We start from the raw sequence: 25938 nt of genomic DNA on the forward strand, positions 1-25938 counted from the left end.
ACCAACAGGCGGCCAAATGTCTTTAAGAAAGTTATAGAACCTTTCTAATCTGTAGTTCTTTCATGTCTCTAACTGCAGGGTTGGCTTCCATCTCAAGACCTGCTTTTGAGGTTCAGTGAGGTAGTTTGGGCTGATCTCTACTACCTAAGAGGAGGGGCCAGAATCTGGCGATGGCAGGAGGGGATCCCTAAAAAACGGCTCTTCGGAGTTGGCTGGCAGTGCTCCTTATTTTTTTCACACCAGCTTGCCATACATATTTTTCTTTTTCTATAAGGCAGGTGAGAGAGAGAGAGAGGGAAAAAAGAGAGAGGGAGGGAGGGAGGGAGGGAGAAAAAGAGGGAGGAAGGGACCAAGAGAGGGAAGGAGGGAGAAAGAAAGAGAGACAGGGGGAGGGAGGGAGGGAGGGAGGGAGGGAGGGGGGAGGGAGGGAGAGAGAGAGAGAGAGAATCATCCCTGTATTTACAGAAGAAATGAATCCCCAGGATGAAGATGTGCTTCCACTCAGTCTCCCCAGAATCACCAGGGAGCGAAAAGTATTTCATGGAATTATGTATGTGTCTCAAATCCCTATTCAGAGAGCGAGATTCAGACTGTTTCCTAGAAAGTCAAATTTCTTAGAAAGAGCTCCAACGTGGAATTTCCCGGAAGGGGAGCAATCCTGAATGGGGAAACCCCATTCTAAGACACTCATGGCAGGGCCCAGGGGCAGCACAGGGCTTGGGACCACAGCCTGCACAGGATCCCAAGCATTCCTGGGGGTAGCTAGGGTAGCCCCGGAGGGCTCAAGCAGCATCACTTCCTCAGGGTCTGGCATCAAAATGTCAGGTCCACGAGGGCAAATACCCTGGGAGTGGCCCCCAGAACACTGTTTTGGAGCCTCTCTCAAAGAACCTATTTGGTGGCCAAGAGAAAGTAAAGAGTTTAGGCACTTGCCTCGCACATGGCTGATCCAGGTTCAATCCTCAGCACCATACACGGTCCCCTGAGCCCTGTCACGAGTGATACCTGAGCACCACCGAGTGTATCCAAGCCCCCTCCCCTCCTTCCCCACAGAAAAATATACACACACAAAACCTATTCATGGCAGATGTGGGCTGGAGCGAGATAGCACAGCAGGTAGGGTGTTTGCCTTGCACATGGCCGACCCAGTTTCTATTCCTCCGTTCCTCTCAGAGAGCCTGGCAAGCTACTGAGAGTATCCTGCCGGCATGGCAGAGCCTGACAAGCTCCCCATGGCGTATTCTATATGCCAAAAACAGTAGCAACAAGTCTCACAATAGAGACATTACTGGTGCCCGCTTGAGTGAATCAATGAACAATGGGAGGACTGTGCTACAGTGCCTGTGTATTGGGTTTTGATGTTGAAAACAGGCTGAGTGACTTCATTTTAAGCAATTTTTAAAGGAATAAACTATTCATGGGTGAATGTTTTTTTGAAGATCAATATATTGGGCAAATACTACTTCTGGTTCACTATATCTGTTTATGAGAGGGGATACTTTTTAAGGGAGTTTATCTATTTTTTAAAAAGAGACAAGATATTAGAAACATCCCAAACACGTCTATTTTAGAGAATACATAAAGGTTGCATTGGACAATGTTAGACAGTAAAAAAAGCCAGAGTCAATACAAAAAGTCACACATTTTAGTGCATTTATCTAAATGCACCAAGGTCTAACTGACCGGGAAAGAGCAGAGCTGACTAAACTCAAATCTACTATGCAAAGATACTTGAAAGTTTTCAGACTGACTAGCAATAACTGTGCCAGTTATCTCCATGTAAATGGGCTTTTCAATAACATGGCTGAACAGTTAGTTCATCTTTATAATCACTTAACATGTTTATGAGAGCCTTAACAATTAAGTCACGCTATAAGAAAGAGACTTCATTTTATTTCAAAAGGCTAGAGAGGCCTGTTCCAAAGATGGATTCCAATTTGGCTGAAGTTAGATAAATAAAGCACCACACTGTTGCTTATCAATGAAAAGCAGGATATCGCACACCACACACACATGCACATACATACACACAGAGTAAGTGTTCAGAACACCACAGCTGAACAAAGGGAGGAATTACAGAATGACTTTACTTTTTCTGTCTGCCTGGGTGCTTGCAGAGGTAAAGTGAATAGGAAGGACATGGTGTGTGGGTGGTCATCAACAGACCACCAGCAGCAACATGCATTACATCTTCCGGTTTCCAAAATTTGCATTTACAGTACAGATAGCATACGGAGTTTGGGTGCATTGGAGCACCTCTAAAACAAACTTCTCAGCTCATGCCAGTTGACCCTCAAGTTCCTCTCCCTTTCCCAGCTAGGCAAAAGCTCTTTCCACTCTCCTGGAACTTCTAGTTCATTCTCTCTCTCTCTCTCTCTCTCTCTCTCTCTCTCTCTCTCTCTCTCTCTCTCTCTCTCTCTCTCTCTCTCTCTCTCTCGATCCCTGCCTGCCTATCGCTTATATCCCACTACTCAGGACAGGAACGAGTTCTGTGATTGTTTCTCATTCTGGTCATTAGGAACAAAAGTGAAAGGTGCAAAACTTCCCCAGACTGCGGAATCTCCAGTCTTCAGTGTCCCTTCATTAAACACACTGATAAGAGACCTAGTCCCCCTGACATCTCTCTTTTGCCTATGGGCTGTGCTTGACTACATTGTGTCAACAGATCTCTATCAGCTTTCCTGCTGCTACCCTAACCCCAGGTGAATCTTTTCTAGCCTGGATCCCTCTAGTGTCATCAAAGTCATTCTTTCCAAATCCAAATCTGATTATGTCATTGTTACACCTCCCCGCCCCCCCCCCCCCGCCCAATTTTTTTGCCCACTGCTCTCACTACTTTTTAGGGTTAAGACTGGGGGGTCTGGGGCCAGAGCAATAGCACAACGGGTAGGGTGTTTGCCTTGTCTGCCTTGCACGCAGCCAATCTGGGTTCACTCCCCGGCATCCCATATGGTCCTCTAAGCGCTGCCAGGAGTAATTCCTGAGTGCAGAGCCAGGAGTAACCCCTGAGCATTGCGGGTGTGGCCCAAAAAGAAAAAAAAACTAACAGACTGGGGGATCTGTTAGTTACCATCACTGCCTCTCCTTTTCATCTTTTCCAGTTAAGCCTCAAGTTCCTCTCCTTTTCCCAGCTTGGCAAAGGCTCTTTTCACTCCCTTGAAACTTGTAGTTTTCTCTCTCCTCTGATCCTGCCTATCACTTAGGTCCCAGTTTGTAAACTTCCTACAGAACTTTGACCTCATCTCTCTTCGGCTAATGCTAGGCTCTGCCTGTTGTTCAACTAGGCATTGTTGATTGACATTGGTCTTCCTATCAAAATCAAGAGTCTGGGAAACTGAAGATGTGGGTGTGCTCTCAGTTGCCATGTATCTCTGGCATGCAGCACAGGGTCTCACATACAGCAAACGTAAGAATTTACTGCACAGGGTTTCATATACAGCAAACATAAGAATTTACAAGTGACTAAGCTTAACTAATGCAGGTCTGTTCATTTTAAAAGATAATCCCTACTTTGCTTTTTGCAATAGCTATCTCAAACCAAACCATCAACAACTTAACACAGCTTACCTCTAGTATGATTTTATGACTGAAAAGCAGACCTCTATTACAGGGTCTAGGAGAATGAAAGTCGGCATGAATAAACTATTACAATGATGAGCTAGGGTCTTGCATCCAAAAATTTCATTTAGATTTTTTTCATTCAAAGGACAGAGAAGATAAAAGCTTTGTTTCCTTGGGAATCTATAAATTACTCATTCCAATGGTTCAGAAATGCAATTTAAAATCTAACTAAGTGAAAGCTTTGATGAACGAAGGGTTCACAAACATCCCTTGACTCAAAGTCACAGGAAAAGAGGAGAACCTTAGCAGGCAAGGCCCTACTTCAGAATTAGAGAACAATCATTCCGATCTCAGAACCATGAAGAATGCACTTGGGTAAGCAACTTACTGTTAAACCTAGAGATATACAGAAGTAAAATTTTCAGAAAGTTCTCTAATATAATACATCTTTGCTATTTTCACATGGAATAATGGAAGGCTTTGCCCAAAGGTCCATAATGCTATTAATCAAATTGAATAATTTATTTTCATCAGCAGCTCACAGAATTTTTACAGCAGCCACTTTCCTGGTAGGTAGGTAGGTAGGTAGTAAAAATTGTATAATCATCATTGAATAGTCTCCAAAATAAATACCTCCAATCAGTAATTGAAATCGTCAGTGTATCACTCATCCTTACAGAGGAACCACCATTGCACACCCCTATTTTAAGCCCTACCATCACCAGTAAGAAAATCTTACAGCAAGAAGAGAGACCTCTAGTGTATGTTAGTGAACTCTGTATTGTGCTTCAGGCATAATTAATACAGCAAAATCGCTGCAGTCATTTTGAACAGTGTGGTGGGGGACTTCTGCCAATTATCATTCACGCTCAGTTCATTTCAAAATTTCTCCTCAGCAAAGATATGATAGTTTTGCCTAATGACTTTCTTTACCTAAACACAGCGCCCTAACTGGTGAAGTATTCTCTGTGATGCAAAGTTTGACGATTCACTGGTCACCTTTGCAACCTAATTAGTAAACATTAAACCTACCCACAACAGAACCATCGCCAACAATTCTTTCCATTCAAGCAGCTGCAGGACTCCGGAGCCAAATTGTTGGAGTCAGTGTGCTGTCTCCTGAACACCAGCCCCTCATGGTAAGCCAAATGCCACGCGAATATAAACAGAGAAATCAACTGGCACTTCGCCCATTATCCAGCAGGCAAATGGATCCATCACTATTTTAAGCTCACCAAGTAGGTTGGCTATTAGTTCGCACAGATACCCACAAAGGCAGGTAAAAATCCTTGAAGTAAAAATCAGATTTAATGAATCATTCTATGGCATCAGCGCCAGCCTTTCAAGTTCCTTCATTTTCTCCTTTTCCACATTAAAAACACATTTGAGATACACACAGAAAATGTTTCTCTAAAAACATACACGCATACACACGAAACAGGAGGTCTCTTAAGGAGTCTACTGCTGAGAAGGTAAAAGCATTTTGCTCATTTTTAATTTGCTAAAACAATCCAAGCATGCTTGGTACCCAGAGGGTATTCTCAAATAAACTTGTATCTCTAGCTGCCAGCTTAGTTGATTGAAAACAGAAGGCAAACGTTTCTTAAAGAATGAGTATGTTAAACTGTTATGTCTCTTCCAGTTCCAACAGACACACAACACACAGACACAGAGAGTCAAGGTTTGGCTTGAGAGCCGTCAGTTCTGAGACCTAAAAGGCAATGCAGCATTTGTACCAAGTTACTTCTGCCCGCTGCGGTGCCCCTCTTGGCGAGGCCGCGAGCGTCACGGGGGCTGCCGGCCCATTCCCGGGCGCTGTTCTCCAACAACGCACCCGGGCCCACCCGGCCCCCTTTGCAACTTTGCGAACTTAGTTGGGCTCGCGCCCAGCCGGTCCCCGGAGCACACGGGCACAAGCGAACACGTTTGCGGTCCGGATCCTGGTTTCCACGACAGTGCGAGTGCTCGAAAGCACAAAGGCCACGCAGGCCGCCGCTCGCTGGGAAGTTGCGCGGGGCGCGCGTGGGGGTGGCGGGTCCCCGCCCCGTGCCGTCTGGGGCGCGGCCTCGCTGCGGGCGCGCAGTGTGGGGCTCCCCGCCCCCGCGGCGGCCCGCGCCCCCCAGCGCGTCCTTCCTTCTCTCCGCCCGGCGAGGACCGGCCAGCAGCCGGGTGCCCCTCGCGCGGGGGTGGGGGTGGGGGCGCGGGCGAGGAAGCACGTTTCCCGCCTCCCCGCAGCCGGGAGCGGGGCGGCCGGGGCGAGCAAGCGGGCCGGGAAGGGGGGCGCGAGGGAGCCCCGCGGCGGCCCAGCCCCGGCCGCTACCCCGGATCCCCGAGCCCCGCGCGGCACCGGGAGGAGGTGGGGAGGGAGAGCGACGGGCGCGTTTTCAAAGGCTCAACGCAACGTTAGCACTCCCCGGGAAGGGAGGGCGCGCGGCGGGAGGGGCGGCGGAGGGGGGGGGATTGAAAGGCGTCCGGGTGGGCGGGGGCGGCCGCCGGTCACAAAGGGGGGCGCGGCGGGCCGGCCCGGGGCCCCGCGCGCGCACACGCACACACACACGCACACACACACACACACACACACATATACACACACACACACACAAAGGCGCCCGCCGCCGCCCGGGTCGGGGGGCGCGATCGGGGCCCCGGAGGGGGCGCGCGGCGGGCGACGCGGGCACGGGCTCCGCCACCCGCGCCCGCCGCAGTCCGGAACCGGGCCCGGGACCCGGAAGCCCAGCCCGGCGCGCCCGCTCCCCGCCGGCCCGGCCCGCCGCCCCGCTCGCGCCGCCCGCTCCGCCCCGCGCGCGCCCGCCCGCCCGGCCCCCGCGGCGCCCGCAGCCGCCCGCCGGCCCCGGCGGCCCGGGACGACGCGGCGATCGCGGCCCGGCGGCGGGTCCGAGCCGAGCCCGAGCCGCCGCGGCGGGCGGCGTGTGTGTGCGAGTGTTGCCGCGCTCTCGCCCCGTGCCTGGCACATGCGTAAAAGCGAGTTGCGCCCAAAGTCCCAGCCAGACCCTCCTTAGCAAATAATAACAAACCCAAACCGTCAGATCTTACCTGAAACATTGAAGCACAAAGTCTTTCTCCAGGTCCCCTTTTCCTTTTCCTCTCCCCCCTTTTCCGATTTCTCTCCCAGCGATCTGCTCGGCTCGCCACACCAGAGAGAAATGCAATAGCTTGGCTAAGGTAGACAGAACAAAATACAGAGAAGAGTTGCTCCAGGGCTTTGAAACCCCTCAAGGCAAGGATCAGGATACAATTAGCTCATGCCTCTACCTCCAGTCTAAATCAATCTCCAAAATAAAACTTAAATCAAATTAACTGATCACAATTGATCTCCTTCAAAAATAAAGCTCTAATATATGTATAGATAAATGTATATAAAATAGGACATTTTCCCCCAGATTTCTTTTGGGGGGTGGGGGGTGGAAAAACAGTCTTATTCCAGCCTCCAACTTGCTTTTTACCCTCCTCTTGCACAGAAAAGCTGATTTTAATCGTTGTGATTAGTTTTGATGTAACGTTTCCGCGGGCGATTTCTGCAAATGGATGGAGTGTTTCTTTGCCAAAAGAGGGAAAAGCAGCAGATGATGATAATTATAAGGATTGTTGGTTGTTTCTTTTTATTTGTGTTTAGGGCTCTCTCTTCACTTTCTCAAGTTGACCTGACATTGCTGTTCCACTAAGGTCGCGCAACTTGTTGATGAGGATCGCCGCCCTGTCTGATCAAAGGATAGGTGATAATTGGGCACTAGAGCAGCACATTTTGGGTTCCTTTGGCGACTTAATGTCCCAATTGACGTGAATAAAAATAAGCACATGCAGTCTGTTTTGCCCCAATCAAGTCTGCATCAGCGCCTGGGGGTGATACACAAACTCATTTCAAATGTTCAACCATGCAGAATTGCAGAAAGATTGAAGGAGTTACACCACATTTTTTTTTAAATAGCAAAATTAAAAGAAAACAAAACCTACATTAGGTGTATCCAAGGACCTACCACTTAGGTTTATTTGATGAGCCCGCTGAACATACCTCCCCTGCTCCCTGTCCTTCCCTCCACCTGGTATCTTTTATAGGGGGGAGGGGTTGTAAATTCCATTATTTGACGGAAGTGCTTGACAGAGCTAAAGACTAACATAAACACATCCCCCAGATTGCTACTCTAGTCCTGACCTCCCCCACTCCTCATCACTTCTTTTTTTTTTTTTCGGAGGTCTTTGTTCAAAGAGATTGTGCCTAAACCTGTCTTTATCTTAATTCTTTTCAGTTACAAGGGTGCATATTTGCTTGTAACTCAAGGGTCATCTCCCATTAGTATTATATCTTTTCAAGATATTTTTGAAATTGTGTTCTTTTGAGCACTTTATAGTTCATTAATTCAAATACGTTGCTGACAGTCGTTGTGAAAAAAGACCTTGCTGTGTGTAAAATGAAAGGGGAAGGAAGGAAGGAAGGAAGGAAGGAAGGAAGGAAGGAAGGAAGGAAGGAAGGAAGGAAGGAAGGAAGGAAGATAAAATTAGAAATGTCTTGTGAATACCTGCAATTTGCAGCATTTCACAGGAAGTATTTTTTATCATTATTTTTCCTTGACAATAGCAAACTTATATTTTACTGCAATACTAACAGAAAAGGGAAGAAGCAAGCATTTTAAAAATCAGATTAGTCAGTTAGATCAGTGCTATAATGACAAATAATGAGAATCAGGGGCATCGGTAGGATTTTTTTTTTTACATAACAAGTTTATATGTTATAAATAGATATCTCATGTAAAACTCTCCTACAGGAAGATGAGAGAAAACCTTACGAAACAACATAAACAAGATCATACTATTTGGGCTTGGGGCTGGGGGCAGCCTGGTGTTGAGCAGCACTTAGAGGTGCTCAGGACTTACTCCTGGCTCTGTACTCAGGGATCACTCCTGACAGTGCTCAAGAATCCTTATTTGATTGTGGGACTGAAGCCAGGTTGGCGACATGCTAGGCAAGCACCTTAAGCTCCCGGCTGTCTTTTGTGCAGGTATGTGTTTCTCTGCATGGCCCACACACCTCTATGCCATGAAGTTATCCTGCCTCTGTGCTCAGGAGGGACTCAGGAGTTCTGCCAGCTACTAGGACCCAGGTTCACAACAAGGCACACGCCTTCTATTCGGTGCTCCCTCCAGCTTCCTAACGTCACTTTTGATTGGAGTCTGGAGAATATCAGTGTCATTGTCCTGAAATGGTGGGCCTGGAAAACCACTTCGTGAGCATCCTTAGCTTAATTCTACAGATGATGAAACTAAAACAGCTTGCCCAGTGCCGCCAGCCAGCCATTCCCAGGGCAAGACTAGAGTACAAGAGACAAGTCTGGAGGAAAGGTGCCAGGTGAAGGAAGAAGCTCCATGAAGGCTTGACCTGAGAAGTTGCACACAGTGCTCAACTGACTTCGGGAATCCCCTTCTGCTATCAGTGCCTATAATCACACTCTTTTGAGGATCCTTAAGGACAACAAAATATTTACTCTTGAAACTTTGGGGCCAGATCGATAGTACAAAGGGTAGGATATTTTGCCTCTCAAATGGCCAACACTGGTTTGATCCCCAGCACCCCACGTGGTTCCCCAAGTCTGTCAGGAGTGATCTCTGAGTGCAGAGCCAAGAGCATCACCCTGAACATCACCAGGTGTGACCCCCCCAATAACAAACAAAAATTTATGTTTTTATTGAGTGGATGGGGAGCGCTTAGGGCCGTACCTGGCTATGTTCAGGCTTACTCCTGGCTTTGTGCTCAGTGATCACTCTTGGCAGTACTTAAAGGATTATATAAAATGATGGGAACTGAACCCAGTCAGCCTTGTACAAGGCAAGAGCCTTACTTGCTGTACTTTCTCTCTAGCCTAAATCTTCACTCTTTGATGTTTAAATTTTAGAAATAACACCTCTTCTGTTCCACAAAATGTACCAGGTAAATGATGTACATAAATGATGATGATTCAAGCTACTTAGAGTCATAGAAAATATGACTAAACAGTGAGGCCAGTTTTCTGTCTTACTAGTTTCAAAAAGAACTAAAGAAATTCTCAATAATTTTAGCAATGAAATGGTTACAGAAACAAGGGTTTGCTTCCCAAGGACTCTGAAGGGAATTGTGTTCATTTGTAAAAAAATACATTCTGAAATATTCATTTTTAAGCATGTTTTAATTCTTGAGAATGACATCACTTACAGATGATGCTTTTAAAAAATGTTTGGTCATTGACATCTGGAAGTGATTCAACAATTTGGGGAACAGTGAGATAGTACAGGGGTTCAGACACTTGCCTTGCATGTAGCCAACCTTTGATTCAATCCCTGGGATCTTTATGAGATTCCCAGAACACCACTGAGTGTGCCCTCCCCTCAAAAAAAAAAAAAACCCTAACCACCTCTTGGGTTGGTCACTGCATTTGTGAGAACTGGTCAGTGCATTTGTGGGAATTTGAGTGGAAATAGAGTAAAAACTGAAGTCTCCTATTGTTATGATAAGAATTTTTTCTCGCAGTTTCAAGAGGATTCAAAGTTGAGGCAATCAAGATTCAAAATGAAAACTTGCTTGGTACCATATAATACAAACAGGTAAATAAACTTGATGACTTTCAAATCAAGCTTGATGCTTTTAGTTTTTGTCTGTGGGGGCCCACATCGAACAGGGCTCAGGGTTTACTCTTGGCTCTGAGCTCAGGAATTATTCCTAATGGGACTCAGGTGAGCACTGGTGTGCTGGGAGTTGAACCTACATTGGTCACATTCAAGACCAGAACCGTGCCTGCTGTGCTGTCAGTGCCAGGAAGGTAGGCACTGTTTAAAAACATAAATTTTTGTTTGTTATTGGGGAGGGGGTCACACCTGGTGATGCTCAGGGGTTACTCCTGGCTCTGCACTCAGAGATCGCTGTGCTGCCAGCACAACAGGTAGGGCATTTGCCTTGCACGTGGCCGACCCAGGTTCGATTTCCAGCATTCTATACGGTCCCCCAAGCACCGCCAGGAGTAATTCCTGAGTGAATGAGCCAGGAGTAACCCCTGTGCATTGCTGGGTGTGACCCCCCTCAAAACAAACACACAAACTTTTTTTTTGTAAAATGACATGTGAAAACAGAGTTCATAGCTTGCCAAATATGATATGAGCTTATAGACCACCTTAGCTCCTGCAATTATAAAATTAATGGAAGACTTTTTTTTTTTTGAGCGGGGCAGGGAATGAGAAAGAGTGTCTTTTCTGATGGTCCACCACAGGGTATGCTTCCCGAACCCCTCCCCTCCTTCAGAGGTCTGGGCTGGAAGCTGCTGAGGTCAGGAGTTCCTTTGAGGGTGAGTGCAGGGAGGACACCCAGCTGCTAGACTCCCTGGGGATTCTGGTCATTGGGGCTCTTACTCCTTGGCGGTCCCAAGGCCCACCCTGTCGCTGTCCCCAGACTCATTGTCACACTAGGAAATGAAGTAGACAAAGAGATCATTGAGAGCCAGGCAAGCCCTAGTCTCAAAGGTGGACTAGTGGGTGTCACAGCTAGAGTCACGGGACACCTTGGTCCTCAGTGCAGCCCAGGACATCTGTGAGGGGCCCTGTGAGGCCCGTGTCAGTGTCTTCTTTGCATCAGATATGACAGCAGGTCAGATCCAGGGCTGACACCTCGGGACAGCAGCCAGATCCACAGACCACGACTGAAACATAGGAGGAGGACATGAAGGTCATATGCTGGTCAGCTTCCAGCTCAGCTCTGGGATGACCTTCCCACAGCCTTGGTGGCACCAGCGACAGCAGGGATGATGTTCTGGAGCACCCCTGGCTCATTATCCCACAGCTTCCCAAAGTGACCATCTGTGTCTCCTGAGTGTGGACTGTGGTCATGAGGACTTTCATGATGCCAAAAGAGCCATAAATGACCTTGACCAGGGCATCAAGCAGTTGGTGAACTCTTGAGGGAGTTGTCACACTTCTCATGGTTCATAACCATCACACACGGAGCATCTGCAGAAGGGGGGAAATGATGACCCCCCCCTTGGTGCTGCCTGTCAGGTAAGTCCCACCCTTCTCTAGGGCAGTGGACTCCATGACATACTCAATACCAAAGTCACCTCCCCCCACCCCCCATGTTTTATCACTTATCACTTAACTTCCCGTTAGTCGTCGATTTGCTCGAGCGGGCGCCAGTAACGTCTCCATTTGTCCCTGTCGCGTGCTAGTGTAGCCCAATGGCATCTGTTCGCTCCGGGAATATGAAGAGCCTCAAACCGATCGTTCATGATCTTGACGAAGAAGTCTGACCATCTGGTAGGTGGGCGGCCACACGGTCTCTTGACATCCCGTGGAATCCAATCAGTAACAACTCTAGTCCAACGGTTGTCTTTAAATCTCATTACGTGACCAGCCCACCTGATTTTCGACACCTTGGCAAATGAGACAGCGTCCCTGATCCTTGATCGTCGACGGATGTCAGAACTGCGGATTCGTTCTCTCATTTGAGTGAAACGTGATATTCCAAGCATGGCTCTTTCTATTCTTCTTTGGGAGACCTGAATGGCGTTCTCATCTTGTTTGCGTAGGGCCCAGGTCTCTGAGGCATATGTTAATGCAGGAAGAACAGTGGAATCAAAGAGATGTGCCCGGAGCCGGAGGTTCTTCGTCCTCTTAGCTATTTCTTCGACGTTCTTGAAGGCGTTCCAAGCCGCTCTCTTCCTCCTGCGCAGCTCGGGTGCCAGGTCATTTGTCATGTTGACCTCTCGACCTAGGTACACATAGCTGTTGCATTCGGAGATGGTCGTTCCATTGAGAGCGAATGGGGCATCAGGAACAAGGCTATTTCTCATAAACATTGTCTTCGTAAGATTCAGCTGTAGTCCTACCTTTCCACACTCACGGTCAAAGTCAGCCAGCATTTGTGCCGCTTGGCTGATGTTTGGTGTTATTAAAACAATGTCATCAGCAAAGCGGAGGTGGTGTAGTTGCCGACCATCTATCTTCACTCCCATTCCTTCCCATTCTAGTCGTCGCATGATGTTCTCGAGGGTGGCACTGAAGAGTTTCGGTGAAATGGTATCACCCTGCCGCACCCCTCTCTTGACATCAACGATCACTTCTTTGTAGAATGGTGAGATCCTGGTAGTGAATCCGCAATACAGCTCACGGAGGATCCTGATGTATTGGGCTTGAATGCCCTGATTGGCTAGGGCTTCAATGACCGCTTCCGTCTCAACAGAATCAAAGGCCTTCTTTAAATCAATGAACGTTAAGCAGAGCGGCATCTTGAACTCCCGAGAAACCTCAATGAGCTTGGTTATCGTGTGGATATGGTCGATGGTGCTGAATCCTTTGCGGAACCCTGCTTGCTCGCATGGTTGTCCTTCATCTAGTGTTCTGCCAATCCTATTCAGGATGACTCGAGTGAACAACTTGTAGATGACAGTCAATAGGCAGATCGGGCGATAGTTGCCAATGTCATGGATGTCTCCCTTCTTGAACAGTAGTATGGTCCTGCTGGTTTTCCATTGGGACGGAACCTTGCATTCAGACAGGTAGCGAGTGAAGAGCCGAGCCAGTGTATTGATGAGTACTGACGGCAGGTTCTTCAGGTGTTCAGGTCTGACCATGTCTGGGCCGGGTGCTGTTTGTTTCTTTACCAACGAAATGGCGTGTCGGATTTCGGAAGGGAGAACGTTGGGAACGACATACCCATCCTGTGGAATTTGGTATGTTGGCAAGTGGACATGGCTATCGAAGAGATTTGAGTAGAAGTCATGGATAATATTCTCCATTGCCGTTCTGGAGGATGTGATGGATCCATCAGGACGTCGGAGGGCAGTCATCTTGGTCTTATAGTTGGCGAAGGACAGGCGGGCCTTATGAATACTTTTCCCGGCTTCTGCCGCATCTACCAGTACTTCTGCTCTTCTCTCTTTGAGGTCTTCCTTGATCGCATCTCTGCACTGCTTTGCAAGCTCGGACGTTAGCTTGCGGTTGCCTGAGGCATGCGCCAAACCACGCTGGCGAATTAGCTCAAGAGTTTTTGAAGATAGGCGACTTTTTGTGGCTATCTCTCTCTTGGCGTTCCTCGCACATTCATGGAGGTGCTGAACCAGTCGATCGTATTCCTCGTCAATGTTGTCAACAATGGCATCTTCCCATGTTGCCGCAATAGTACCAAAGAGTTCCCAGTTGGTGGTCATTCTGGGAGTTCTCTTTTTGAACTTTGCAGCCCTTTCTCCCCGCTCTGTGAAGTAGAATTTTGCACGAAGGAGACGGTGGTCCGATCCCGTTCGAAATTTTGGGACAACAGCGACATCAGTCAGGCAAAACCGTCGATTGAATATGATGTGGTCTATGTCGTTGTGGAATCGTCCACCGGGAGACTCCCATGTCCATCGTTTAGATTCTGCCTTCTGGAACTGTGAGTTACCATGAATGGTCTTGGTCGACATGTTTTAGGGGGTGGCAAACCTGACAGTGTTCAGGGATTACTCCTGCCTCTGTGCTCAGGGATCATACTTGGCAGGCTCAGAGGACCAAAGAGAACCAATATCACCTCACTTGATGAGGCTGGGGTTTCATTCCTACAAGATGGAGATGAACTTTCCAGTGATGGTGATTTCCCCATTTTTCAGCTCAACTGTGCCATTGAATTTGCTGTGGGTGGAATTGTACTGTAACATGTAGACAATGTAGTTGAGGTCAATGAAGGGGTCATTGATGGTCATGACGTCCACTTTGTCAGAGTTAAAGTAAGCCCGAATGACCAGGAGCCTAATGCAGCCAAATCCATTCCCACCAACCTTCACCGTCTTGTCTTAGGAGCGTGGCTGGTGCTTCATAAGAATATTCAGCTTCTGTTGAACAGAGAGAAGTAGAGAGCCCTGAAAACACTTGATCTAGTTAATACCTGTGCAAAGGAACTTCTGCATTTTTGTGCTATTTTTTTGTTCTTGCTTTGGTTTGGATTGGGGCTCTACCTGGCAGTGGTCAGGTGCTACTCTTGGCTCAGTGCTCAAGCATCGCTCCTGTCTGTACTTGGGGATCCCTGGTTGCTAGGGATCAAACTTGGGACTTCCTACATGTACTTCCTACATACAAACGTGTATGCCGACCCTTTGACCTAGAGGCTGAAGAGTGAAAGTTCTATAGCGCTTTCCCCACTCTTTTTGCAGTTAAAAAGAAGCTGGGAAGCAGTATGCTAAAAATCCCTTTAGCTCTTTTCAGTAAGTACTTGAAGTGAGACCAGAAACCCCCAACCATTAGCAACACAGAAGCCAGTGGCAATTAAACTGCCTGCAAGAAAACAATCAGAGAGGAAATACAAACCTCTCGTTTCCATGGTCCAGGAGTTCCACAGCCAAGTGAGTTCCACAGGATTTTTACAAGCCTACCAACAAGCATAGGATAGTTTGAATTGAAATCAGGAGCTCCAACTTGGTTTTAAAAAAAAGTTTAGCACTCTGACCACGGAGAAAGAGAAAAGGAGCTGTCTTAAGGGGCAGCAGCAGCTTCTTCTAATGGTAACACAGGGACAGCTCATTAGATCTTGTCATAGTCATCGAACCCTCAAATGGCAAGTTTGCACAGACCGTCATGGCTTTGTCCAAGGGTAGCCCTGCGGTACATTCTGGGTGGTGATTTGACAAGATGTGAACATTAGTTGCTGAGATGAAATGTGAAATTGAAGAGCCCTTCACTGAAGCAGCCCAACACCCAGATCGAAGCTAGAAAGACCATTGTACTTTCCATTAAGAAGAAGAGCGATACCGTGATGCTCGCTTCATCTGGGATGTACGTGCCCATCACCCGCCAAGCCCTGCTGCTGTACTTTTCTCCCCACGTATTGGGAAATTATAGTATCTTGTCATTGCTCTAGTCAGACCTAATGATAACTCCCCGGAAGGCCCCGCAACCCAGGAACGCAATTCAGGTTTCTTTATTTTCTGTGTGAGTCAGGTTTTGAAGGAAATCACCTGTTTCTTATCAGCCAACCCGAAACTCCCCCATAATACCATGGAATGTGCACATTTTCCTGGAGTTGAATAGAGGCATTAATGAGCTCAAACAGAATGGATTTGTGATTCCTGGAGGCTTGGCCCCAACCACCACCTGTTTATAATTAGCCTCTGGAAGATGTATTAGTTTTCTGTATCGTTGTCAATGTTAAGAGTTTGTGGCATCTCACTTTCTGCAAAGGAAGAGCTTCTAAGGATGGCAGATCTGCTGACAGGCATCAATTTCAGCTCACTCATAATTCTTGAACAGAAAACAGATACCAAGTCCTTGCTCTAAGCCCCTTCAATCAATTTGGTCTTTTATCAGAATTTCTCCTAGAGTTGTGCAATGTGAATGCTGATGATAATCTCACAGTATAAAACCACCCAGAAGGTGAATGAGGAAATAAAGCTTAGCCACGCTCTGATACCCTGACCACTATTGTAGATGGTCTTATTAGAGAGAAAAATACATTTGTTACGAAGTCAATATGTGAAAAAAGAATTGTGAAGCACTATATTTGTTGCTGGCATTTAAGATTATCTACTGGGAGACTGGGAGACTAGAGAGAGAGAGAGAGAGAGAGAGAGAGAGAGAGAGTACAGGAGAGAAAGTGCTTGCCGTGCATGTGGTTAACCTCAGTTATGACCCCAGTTCAATCCTGGGCACTACATGTGGCCCCCTACCACCCCACCACCATCAGCAGTGGTCCCTGAGCACAGAGCCAGAAATAGCCCCAGAGAGCACCCCCACTGAAAAGAAAAATCATTAAAAGTTATTTTAAGTTTAGTGGGATAATATATGTCTAGCACCTAGTAAATTTTTTTTTAATTTTTAGGTCACACTCGGGGATGGATGCTCAGGGGTTTGCACTCAGGAATCAGTTCTGGCGATGCTTAGGAGACCATATGGGATGCTGGGAATCGAACCCAGGTTGGCCGCATGCAAGGCAAACGCCTACCCACTGTGCTATCACTCCAGTCCTCACACCCAGTAAATTTAATAAAACAAATATAAATCATAATTTTTATTTATATTAGTTGTCCAAGAAATAGCATACTCCCTTCTAAAGTGTTACTGTTGAAATTAGTAGTACAAAAGAAGTATATATTTGCAATGGAAAAGAACATACTGATATATTTTGTGACCGATCTTTTAAATAGATAACAAACCTCATTTTTTTGGTCTAGAAATCACATAGACACATCATTTTTCTGCACATATAATGAAAGAAATGAGATTTTCTCTATGGTAAATTTTAGCTATGAAAAATATTATGTATTATCCTGCTTATAAAGAAACACTTTTTGTTCCTTTGAGGATTCTTGAATTTGACAAGACTGCCTCACATGTATAAAACAATTAATTAAGCATTTAGTATAGCTGCTTGTGTAAGAAATGGGACTTGACTCTTAATTCTACCATGAGTCTCTTTCTTCATAATAATTTGCTGTTTTGTCTTTCAGGAATTGCAGGATCAGCCCAAGCAAGTGCCTGAAAAATAAAATTAAAAAAAAGAAAATCCAGTTTGGAAAATCAGAAGAAATGAACTTCAGGGCAGATTCAAATCTCTAAGAAATCGTTCAATCAATCAATCATATCATATTGCCCTTTTCCAGCTTATTGTATATTCTTCTTTCCTAAGCTTTCAGATTTATCACTTTTGAATTGTTCCAGATCATCTGTTAGACTATTCACTTTAAAGCTAGGTGGCATTATTTTAAGGAGCAATTTTTCCTTACAATAAGCATTTCATTAGATATTGTGTACAGTTTCATATTTCAGGACTTCATAGAAAGCTGGCTGGCATAGAAAGGTACTGCTATCTGCAGTGGAATGCCTCTCATGCACAGCCTATCCAGTATAGAACCACTTAGCTTTGCTCCACTGTTCTTCTGTCTGAACTAAGGCCATTCATGAGAAACCCCATATTACAATGGAGGCCCCTCCGGGGCACCATATACATTTATGTAAGTTATCTCTTCGTGCATCCTTTGGGTGTCAGAACCTCTCAGCTTTGCTAACCATAAAAAAATCTGCCTTAAGCATATTACTAACTTTAAAACTCTAATGATATGGATGTCATATTTCAATTTTTAAAAAACCTTTCTCTGTTCCTCCCCTGAAAAAGTCCTATAAAACTTATCCATTGGAATCTTCCTATGGTTAAAAACATAAAATTTTATTTCCAAGAAAGCCTCATGAATATGCACTGGTTAAAAACAAACAAGCACAAGAAGAAAAATATATATCTTATCAAAAGACAGTAAGCAAGAAAGAAAAGTATTATTCGTCAATCTGTAAAAGAACTGCTATGAACAAATTTCTATGGGAAGCAAGGATCTGTGTACTTTCTGTAAAGTTATCGAGAGAAAGAAACAAATTCTAGGGTACTAATAGTCTAGACCTGATCAGATAAAATGGGCATTCAAAGGTGGTTTGCAAACCTACAGGCCTATTACTCCAGGATGTTTAACTGATTTCAACATTAGTCTTAATAATAACATTAATGTTAGAGTTGATAAGAAACAATTATGAATGATGGTAGAAAAACTTCCATTGTATAAAGACCATCTGGTTCTGAGAGTCAGACATGAAATTCTAAAATTAAATCCTCAATCTGTCCCTCTAAGGTTGCCTGTGTAGATAATGGATATCTTAATTTTTTTAAAGAAAAAAAAAGTTGATTCAAACGTACAGCAGCTCCTGCTGGGAAAACAAAGCCTGTGAATCTCCTTCTTTTCTAATGTCCAATCCCTAAACCAGGCAAAGCTTTGTGAAAGAGCTTATAAGATAATGACAGTAACTTAGCAATCTTTTATTTATTTGCTTCTGGAATTTATAATAGATAAAGCATTGTTTCCCAAAGCAGGGGCAAGAATTTTGTCAGGTTTTGCTCTAACAGTAAAACCCTCTAAAAAAAAGATTGAGGTGGGTTAGAAAAGGTCTTTGGTCTAGCAAAAACATAATTTTAGATTTTTAACCAAAAAGGGGGGGGGGAAGAGAGATAGTGCAGTGGGTGAGGTGCTTGCCTTACGTGTGGATGACCTGGGTTTGATTTCCAGCATCCCATATGGTGCCCTGAGCCCTGCCAAGAGTGATCCCTGAGTGCAGAGATAGGAACAAGCCATAAGCATAGCTGGGTGTGGCCAAACAAAACAAAACACTGCCCCCACTCCCAAATTTTTCTATAGTAAACAGACATAGCAAAGAGAAAGCATATGTGTCTGGGTACTTGGAATTATATAAGCAAAACAGTCTGTTGCGTAACAATATTTTAGGTGTGCCCTATATGTTTGTCAAATGTAGACATGGCCTTGTACCTGAAAATGCAAAATCTAAAACATCTTGTAAATTGGCAAAATAACCATATTGAATCATTTGCCATGTATAATGGATGTACCCAGTTAAGAAGGAAATCAGAGAACTGAATGCCTTGTTTTGTTTTTCAGTTCATGAAACTAAAAGTCTCTGTTTCTCCATTTTAATTTCTCTTGGGGTTTTGGTTGGGTTGGATCAACCACATATAGCCACAGTCTTCATTTTCTTGCTTAATTCTTTGTGGCCATCTAAAGATGCTTAGATCTGTCCATTCATCCTAAATGCCCACTTCCTTTAGCCTTATAATAACTTGTGCTAATTTTATTGGTGCCCTTTTACTTCCCACAAATGGATTTTTTTGTGTTGCTGCTCTGGAAACAATAGCAAGAGAAGTCTTTAGATTTTAAAGATTAAGAACACATCTTTTCATTCTTCCTTAATTTCCTATAGGGCTGTGGCTTTGATTTTTTTCCCCCAAGTAACACAAGCTCTTCCATCTGTGGTTCATCTTTGATAATTATTTCTTGTGGTTCCTTGTAAGGGATGTTGGTGACGGTCGCAGTTGCCTATCACAGTTACATTTAGAAATGTGCCTTTTCTAGATAGTGGTATTTCTCTACTCTTTCTCCCCAAATTTTATCTCAAGTATTCTAGATGCTCGTGTAAACTAGAGTGGATCCTGAACAGAATGAGAAGTTTCTCTTTTATGTTTGATCTAGAAATGTGAATCTTTAAAAAAAAAACCCTCTTAATTGAAAATGAATAAATTAAGCAGCAAACATAAGGTTATCAGTTCTCTGAAGCTTTATGGTTAACAGCAGTAGCATGGTGGAAAATGTCCAAACTTCTTTCTCAGCTTAGACTTTTGATGACACAGTAGAGAAGAACTATTTCTGAGGAATAAGTTAAGATGTAGCACAGTCCTGTATCACTGTCTCCGGTTGTTCATCGATTTGCTCAAGCAGACACCAGTAACGTTTCCATTGTGAGACTTGTTATTACTGTTTTTGGCATATAGAATACGCCACAGGGAGCTTGCCAGGCTCTGCCATGTGGGCAGGATACTCTCAGTAGCTTGCTGGGCTTTCCAAGAGGGATGGAGGAATTGAACCCAGGTTGGCCGCATGCAAGGTAAATGCCCTACCAGTTGTGCTATAATCTCCATTTTTAGGAAACATATTAATGTGTCTTGCCACAGATTTGTCTATATTTTTATCTATGATAAATGTATCCTTTATTGGTTCTGCCACTATTCCATCTAGACCTATTTGTTTTCCTCTAAAACTTCCCATTTTTTCTAGCTTTCTTTATTTCAGTCTGAGACAATAAAAAGTTATATTTGTACAATTTACCAACAGTGTCTCTTCCATTACTTCATTTGGTCTTCTCAACTGGAATTGTTATCTCACTTACATTGAATTCTCCCAATGTGATATAACATTGTGAAAAAGGGATTTCCTTTGACTTCAAGATCAGCACAACTTTAAGTGACAACTCACATTTAACTTGCCAGGACAAGTCATGTGTGTTTGTGTGTGTCGAGGGTTGGGGGGATGGCCACCTCTAGGGGTAATTCGGGGTATTCTTGACTCTGTGCTCAGGGAACCACATGGTACCATTGATTGAACCAGGATTGACTGCATATTAGGTGAGCCCAAGTCCACAAACCAGTCATTTTGTCTTTTATTTAGTTTATTCTGTACCTGTTCTTGACTTCTTAGACAAGAAAATAGGCTCTGATACAGAGTAGATGAACTTTTCAAATAATTTGTTCTATACCATAATACTCAGTAAGTAATATGAGTTAAATCAAGTTGAATAATTTATCTCTAGGGTATCAATTTTCTATTTTGAATAAAGTAACAGGAAAGTAATTTCTTCTTCTTTCTCCTTCTCTTTTCTATAATGAAGACTTTGACTCTTGGGATTGATCTGCTATTGTCCCCCAAGTAAAGTCTCTTGAGATTCTAGAATGACCCCTCTATGGACAAAGGTTGGTTTCTAGGATGAATTCATATGCTGTGCTGTGTTCGTGGGCTTATCAAACCATAGTTCAGATACATCAAATGTACAGCCATCTTTGGAAACATCAGTAAGATCTTTCTGTCCTGTGAATGGGCAAGGAAAGGGTCTCATTCACTGCTGGTGCAAATGTTGACTGGCTCATTTTTGGAAGCCTTTTTGGAAGACAGTATGGACATTCCTCAGGCTGGACCTTAAATATGACCACTCCTGGAAATATAGCTAAGTCCCAAAAGCACAATGCAGAAAAGACATCTGCACCCATATGTTTATTGCAGCGCTATATAAAATAGCCAAAATATGAAAATAACCCAAATGCCGCAGAACAGATCACTGAATAAAGAAACTATGGTACGTATACACAATAGAATAGCAATATAGCAAAGATAAAGTTATGCAACTTGCTGCAACGTAGATGAATCTGGAGAGTAACATGTTGAGCCAAATAAGTCAGAGAGATGAACAGACAGAATGATCTCTCTTGTATGTGGGATATAAAGAAACTTTGTAGGGGCATATCAAATGCCTGGTGGAAATAGAAATGAAGAGCAAGAGAACTGGTCTTCTTATGGCAAGGAAGCTTGCCACTAGGGTGCGTTAGGGTTGTGGGGGAAAAGTTACGATAGAAAACTCTATGACATTGGGGAACAATAACACACAGATGTAGGCTGTAGGGCAGGAGGGAGACTAGGGACATGGGGGAAGGGTAGTAGACACTAGTACAGAGATTGGTGTTGGAATAATATAATCCTGAAACTGAATCATAAATATTTTTGTAACTTTGTAATTCATGGTGATTCAATTTTTTTTAAAGGAGGGGGTGGGGGGAAAGAAAGAAAACAGAGGACCCAGCCCAGCAGCCTAAAACCTCCAGAACTCAATTACCCCACGCTCACGGCTGCTCTCCACACGCTCGGGCCAAGCCTCACCCACGAATAAACTTATTCCTGGACACTTTATACGACATACCCATACTCCAAGAGTACCGCACCATATTTGTTGGGGTTCAAAGTAGGAGGCAACCAATCTTAGAGGTAAATATTTTTTTACAGATGTGTGTATGTATATATGTATGATACAAGTCTCAATCTTTGACAACATGTTAGTGATCTCTTATAGAAGGGCTTAATGATCCCTGGGTGAAATACAATGATCTTCACACTCTTTCCTCTAAGGGAACTTTTTTTGTAGCGTTTTCAGTGGTTTTTCATAACAAACAATACATAATATATATTTTTGGTTCTTCTTTGGAGCAGGGATTGGGGTTCCGGATAGAAACAACTGAAATATGGTAGTGTAATGGTGGTGGGATTAGTTTTAAATATTAAATGTAATAAAATATTGTGAACTACTTTATAAAATTAAAAAAAAATTAAGAATGAAGAATAATTAGGAATAGTAAAGTTGGGCATTTTGTTGTTGTTCTTGTTTTCTTTTGGGGCCACACCTGGTGGTGCTCAGGACTTATACCTGAGTCTGCACTCAAAGATCAATTCTGGTGTGCTCGGGGGACCATAGTGGGTGCCGGGGATTGAACCTGGGTCGGCCATGTGCCAAGCAAATACACACTCGCTGTACTATCTCTCCTGACCCAGAGGTTGGGCGTTTTTACTACTGATGTTCGCACTCATTTTTGAAAGAAGAAAGAATGCTGGCAGGTGGGTATCCAATAGTTGAAAGTAGTCTCCTTGTTTCTATGCTGTTCTAGATGCCCCTACCACACCATGCTGTGTCCCCCCCAAAATTTGGCTTAACTTCCTCAGTCATCTGGAAGCTGAATAAATGCAGAGAGGATGTGAGAGGCAGCACCAGTTCTTCATTCTTTTCTTTTTTTTTTTTTTTTTGCTTTTTTTGGGGCACACCCAGCAATGCTCAGGGGTCACTCCTGGCTCTTCACTCAGGAATTACTCCTGGAGGTGCTTGGGGGACCACATGGGATGCCGGGGATCGAACCCAGGTCGGCCGAGTGCAAGGCAAATGCCCAACCCACTGTGCTATTGCTCCGGCCCCTCCATTCTTTTCTTACCCCATCTACTGACATTGTCTTTTTCTTCTCAGCACCTCCCTCATTCTTGGTTAGTGACAAATAAGAGGAAAGGTGTTTCCCACTCAAAGCAAGTTCTAGAGGAACATCTTCACAGCCTAATTAGCTGGCTCTTAATTTCAGAGAACCTCGATTGTGTGTATTTCCTAATTAGACTAGGAAAACCTAATGGGAGTGCTGACGCCCCCCCCCCCCACCCCCCCAGGCAAGCTGTGTACAGAACAGGGCTACAATCCAGAGGAAACGATGGTGCTTTCTCTTGGTAATGACTTTACCTAACTCTGGCATCACTTACATTGATCAGCTTTCACAAGCCCGTGCACCTCCTTTTCAGTTAGACAAGCATGTGTCAAAGCACAGAGTGATCTTAGCATAGAGGTCTTAGTTTAATATTTTGAAGTTGTCAGATTCTCCCGGTTTTCTTTGCTCTGCCTGCACCGTCTCTACAAAGCAGCTTCAGAGGAGTTACAGGTAGATAAACACAAACCACAGTCCCTTTTGAATAAGGGAAAGGAAATTGTCCATGAAAAGGAAAAGAAATTCCATTCTTTTTCTCACACGGAATTGGACCCTGATCTGGGTAGCCAGGCGCCTTGCCTGTGGCAGTGGCCACTCTGTAATGTGGCAGGGTGAGGGTGAGGAGAGCCCTCCCACACAAAGCCTGTTGTACCATTTTATATACAAGAGGAAATATCTCGCCCCGGCCCCATGGGTGGTCGAATAGCCTGAAGCATCAGAATTGATTACCCTTGGCTGGCTTAATTCCAAATGTCCTTGGTATTTCTCCAGTCAACAAAAGACCAGGCTGATGTGGATTTGTAAACTGATGTGGAATTGTAAACTCTCTGTCTAAAGCTATCATAACTGATGTTTAGACAATAGTAAGAGAAGTTTTAAAAAATCTGTAAATCCAAACCCCCAGCTCCTAATCGCATGAGCCAGTCAGCCAGACGCTGTGCTCACAGCCCTTGTGTTCTGCAGAGCATATTCCTGCCTTCTCTTCACACACAGTGAGACACGGCGCAGGCGGAAACCACCTTTCCTGTACTTTCTGAAGACAGAGCCTTCCCTTGTTGAGAGCAGAGGCCTGCTTAGGTAGGCTCTGAACACATAGACGGATGTTTTCAGCCGGCTCTCCCTGCTCTTGAAGTGAAGGCTGGGATAGCTGTAGGTCCCCTGTGATCAGACCCATCTCCTTAGGCATGCTTCGCTTCTTCTTTTTTTTTTTTCTTTTTGGGTCAAACCCGGCGATGCACAGGGGTTACTCCTGGCTCTGCACTCAGGAATTACCCCTGGTGGTGCTCAGGGGACCATATGGGATGCTGGGAATCTAACCCCAGGTGGGCTGCTTGCAAGGCAAGCCCCCTACCCTCTGTACTATCACTCCAGTCCCGCCTCCCTTTAAAAAAAAATAAATTTTTTATTTTTTAATGAATCACCGTGAGGTACAGTTACAGACTTGCATACTTTTAGTGCTTACATTTCAGTCATCCAATGATCGAGTACCCATTCGTCCACCACCCTTCCACAGTGCCCGTTCTCCACCACCAATGTTCCCAGTATTCCTCCCTCACCATCTCCCAGCGCCCCCCCCCCCCCCGTGTCAGGTGCATAGAAACAACTGAAATATGGTAGTGTAATGGTGGTGGGATTGGTTTTAAATATTAAATGTAATAAAATATTGTGAACTACTTTATAAAATTTAAAAAAAAATTAAGAATGAAGAATAATTAGGAATAGTAAAGTTGGGCATTTTGTTGTTGTTTCTTTCTCCCTTTGGGTGTTGTGGTTTGCAATACAGGCATTAGGTGGCCATCATGTTCAGTCTATAGTCTACCTTCAGCACACACTCCTATCTTGAGTGGGCCCTCCAAGCATCCTTTCCTTGGTGGTCCCTTCTCTATCTGAGCTGCCTTTCCCCCCAGCGTGTGAGACCGGCTTCCAAGTCGTGGAGCAAACTTCCTGGTCCTTATCTCTACTATTCTGGGATGTTAGTTTCTCATTCTTTTTCTTTATGTTCCACAAATGAGTCAGAAAGAGAGGGACAGACATAGAAGGCATGTTTGGCTTCTTTACAGCTTCTCTTTCCCCACTCTCCTGAAGAGCTCTTCTCATACAATTCCTGGCCCCTGTGCCTTTTTTTTTGGTGGGGGGGGGGCACTTGGTGATTCTCAAGGATCACTCCTGACTCTGTTGCTCAGGGGACCATGTGTGTTGCCAGGGATTGAACCAGAGTCAGTGTGTGCAAGACAAATGCCTTAACCTCTGTACCATCTCTCTGGCCTGCCTGCCCCAGTACCTTTGAACAGAGGCAGCTCTTACATAGACAATGCTCTTTCCCTTCACTGGCCACCTAACACCTGCTTATCCTTGTTCAACTGTCCCCTCTGGGAAGGCTGCCATCCTCTTGTGACCAATTCAGCATTCTTGTTATTTTAGACTCTCATAACTCACTCAATTTTCCCCTAAAAGAACTAATCAGTTTGGAATGATACATTTGTTCCTTATTTGGTTATTATTTCTTTCATAAGGATGATATCTGCCTTTTCCCATGTATCTCCAGGGCCTAATGTAATCCTTGACACACTGTTGGTGCTCAATAAATACATGTCTGAATAGAATGAGTAAATAAATGCATGAATGAATATAAAGGAAGGGACACATCATAAAAACAAATGAAAGATAAATATAAGACTGAGCAGGTAGTTAATTTAGGTTAGTGAAGGAATAAGTACTCCTGCAATTCATTGATTTTGTGAGTTTGACATTAGTGTTTCCTGTTGTAAGTTTTTAAGGTCCTGGAGAATTACTAAAATGTAAGCTCCCTACCATAGACAATCAAGACCAGGACTACATCAAGTATCTGCTCACCGAGGTTCATTGTCATATGAACACAACAACCAAAAGGAGAAAACAACTCAAATGTTCATTGATGGAAGAAGTGGTACACAAAATTGGGTTTATATGTATGATGGAATATTGTTTCCTTCAGTATGGACGAAATTTGGCACATG

The 25938-nt window shown here is 44.6% G+C and overlaps 1 protein-coding gene and 1 pseudogene across 2 annotated transcripts in view; both read right to left on the bottom strand.

Moving 5' to 3' along the window:
• Nucleotides 1-6749, bottom strand: part of KCTD1 (potassium channel tetramerization domain containing 1) — a 206032-nt gene extending 199283 nt beyond the window's left edge. Inside the window, exon 1 of one of the 2 annotated variants that reach the window (XM_056137962.1) lies at nucleotides 6616-6749. In XM_056137962.1, the coding sequence (XP_055993937.1) occupies nucleotides 6616-6624 (9 nt within the window). In that variant the 5' untranslated portion in view covers nucleotides 6625-6749. The remainder of the gene's footprint in view (nucleotides 1-6615) is intronic. The other variant, XM_056137964.1, reaches the window with a different exon arrangement.
• A 4420-nt stretch (nucleotides 6750-11169) lies between these two features.
• Nucleotides 11170-15345, bottom strand: LOC130045515 (glyceraldehyde-3-phosphate dehydrogenase-like; annotated as a pseudogene).
• Nucleotides 15346-25938: the final 10593 nt, after the last annotated feature.

The sequence above is a fragment of the Sorex fumeus genome, unplaced genomic scaffold (genome assembly GCF_029834395.1).
Source record: "Sorex fumeus unplaced genomic scaffold, SorFum_2.1 ptg000128l, whole genome shotgun sequence".
NCBI lineage: Eukaryota > Metazoa > Chordata > Mammalia > Eulipotyphla > Soricidae > Sorex > Sorex fumeus.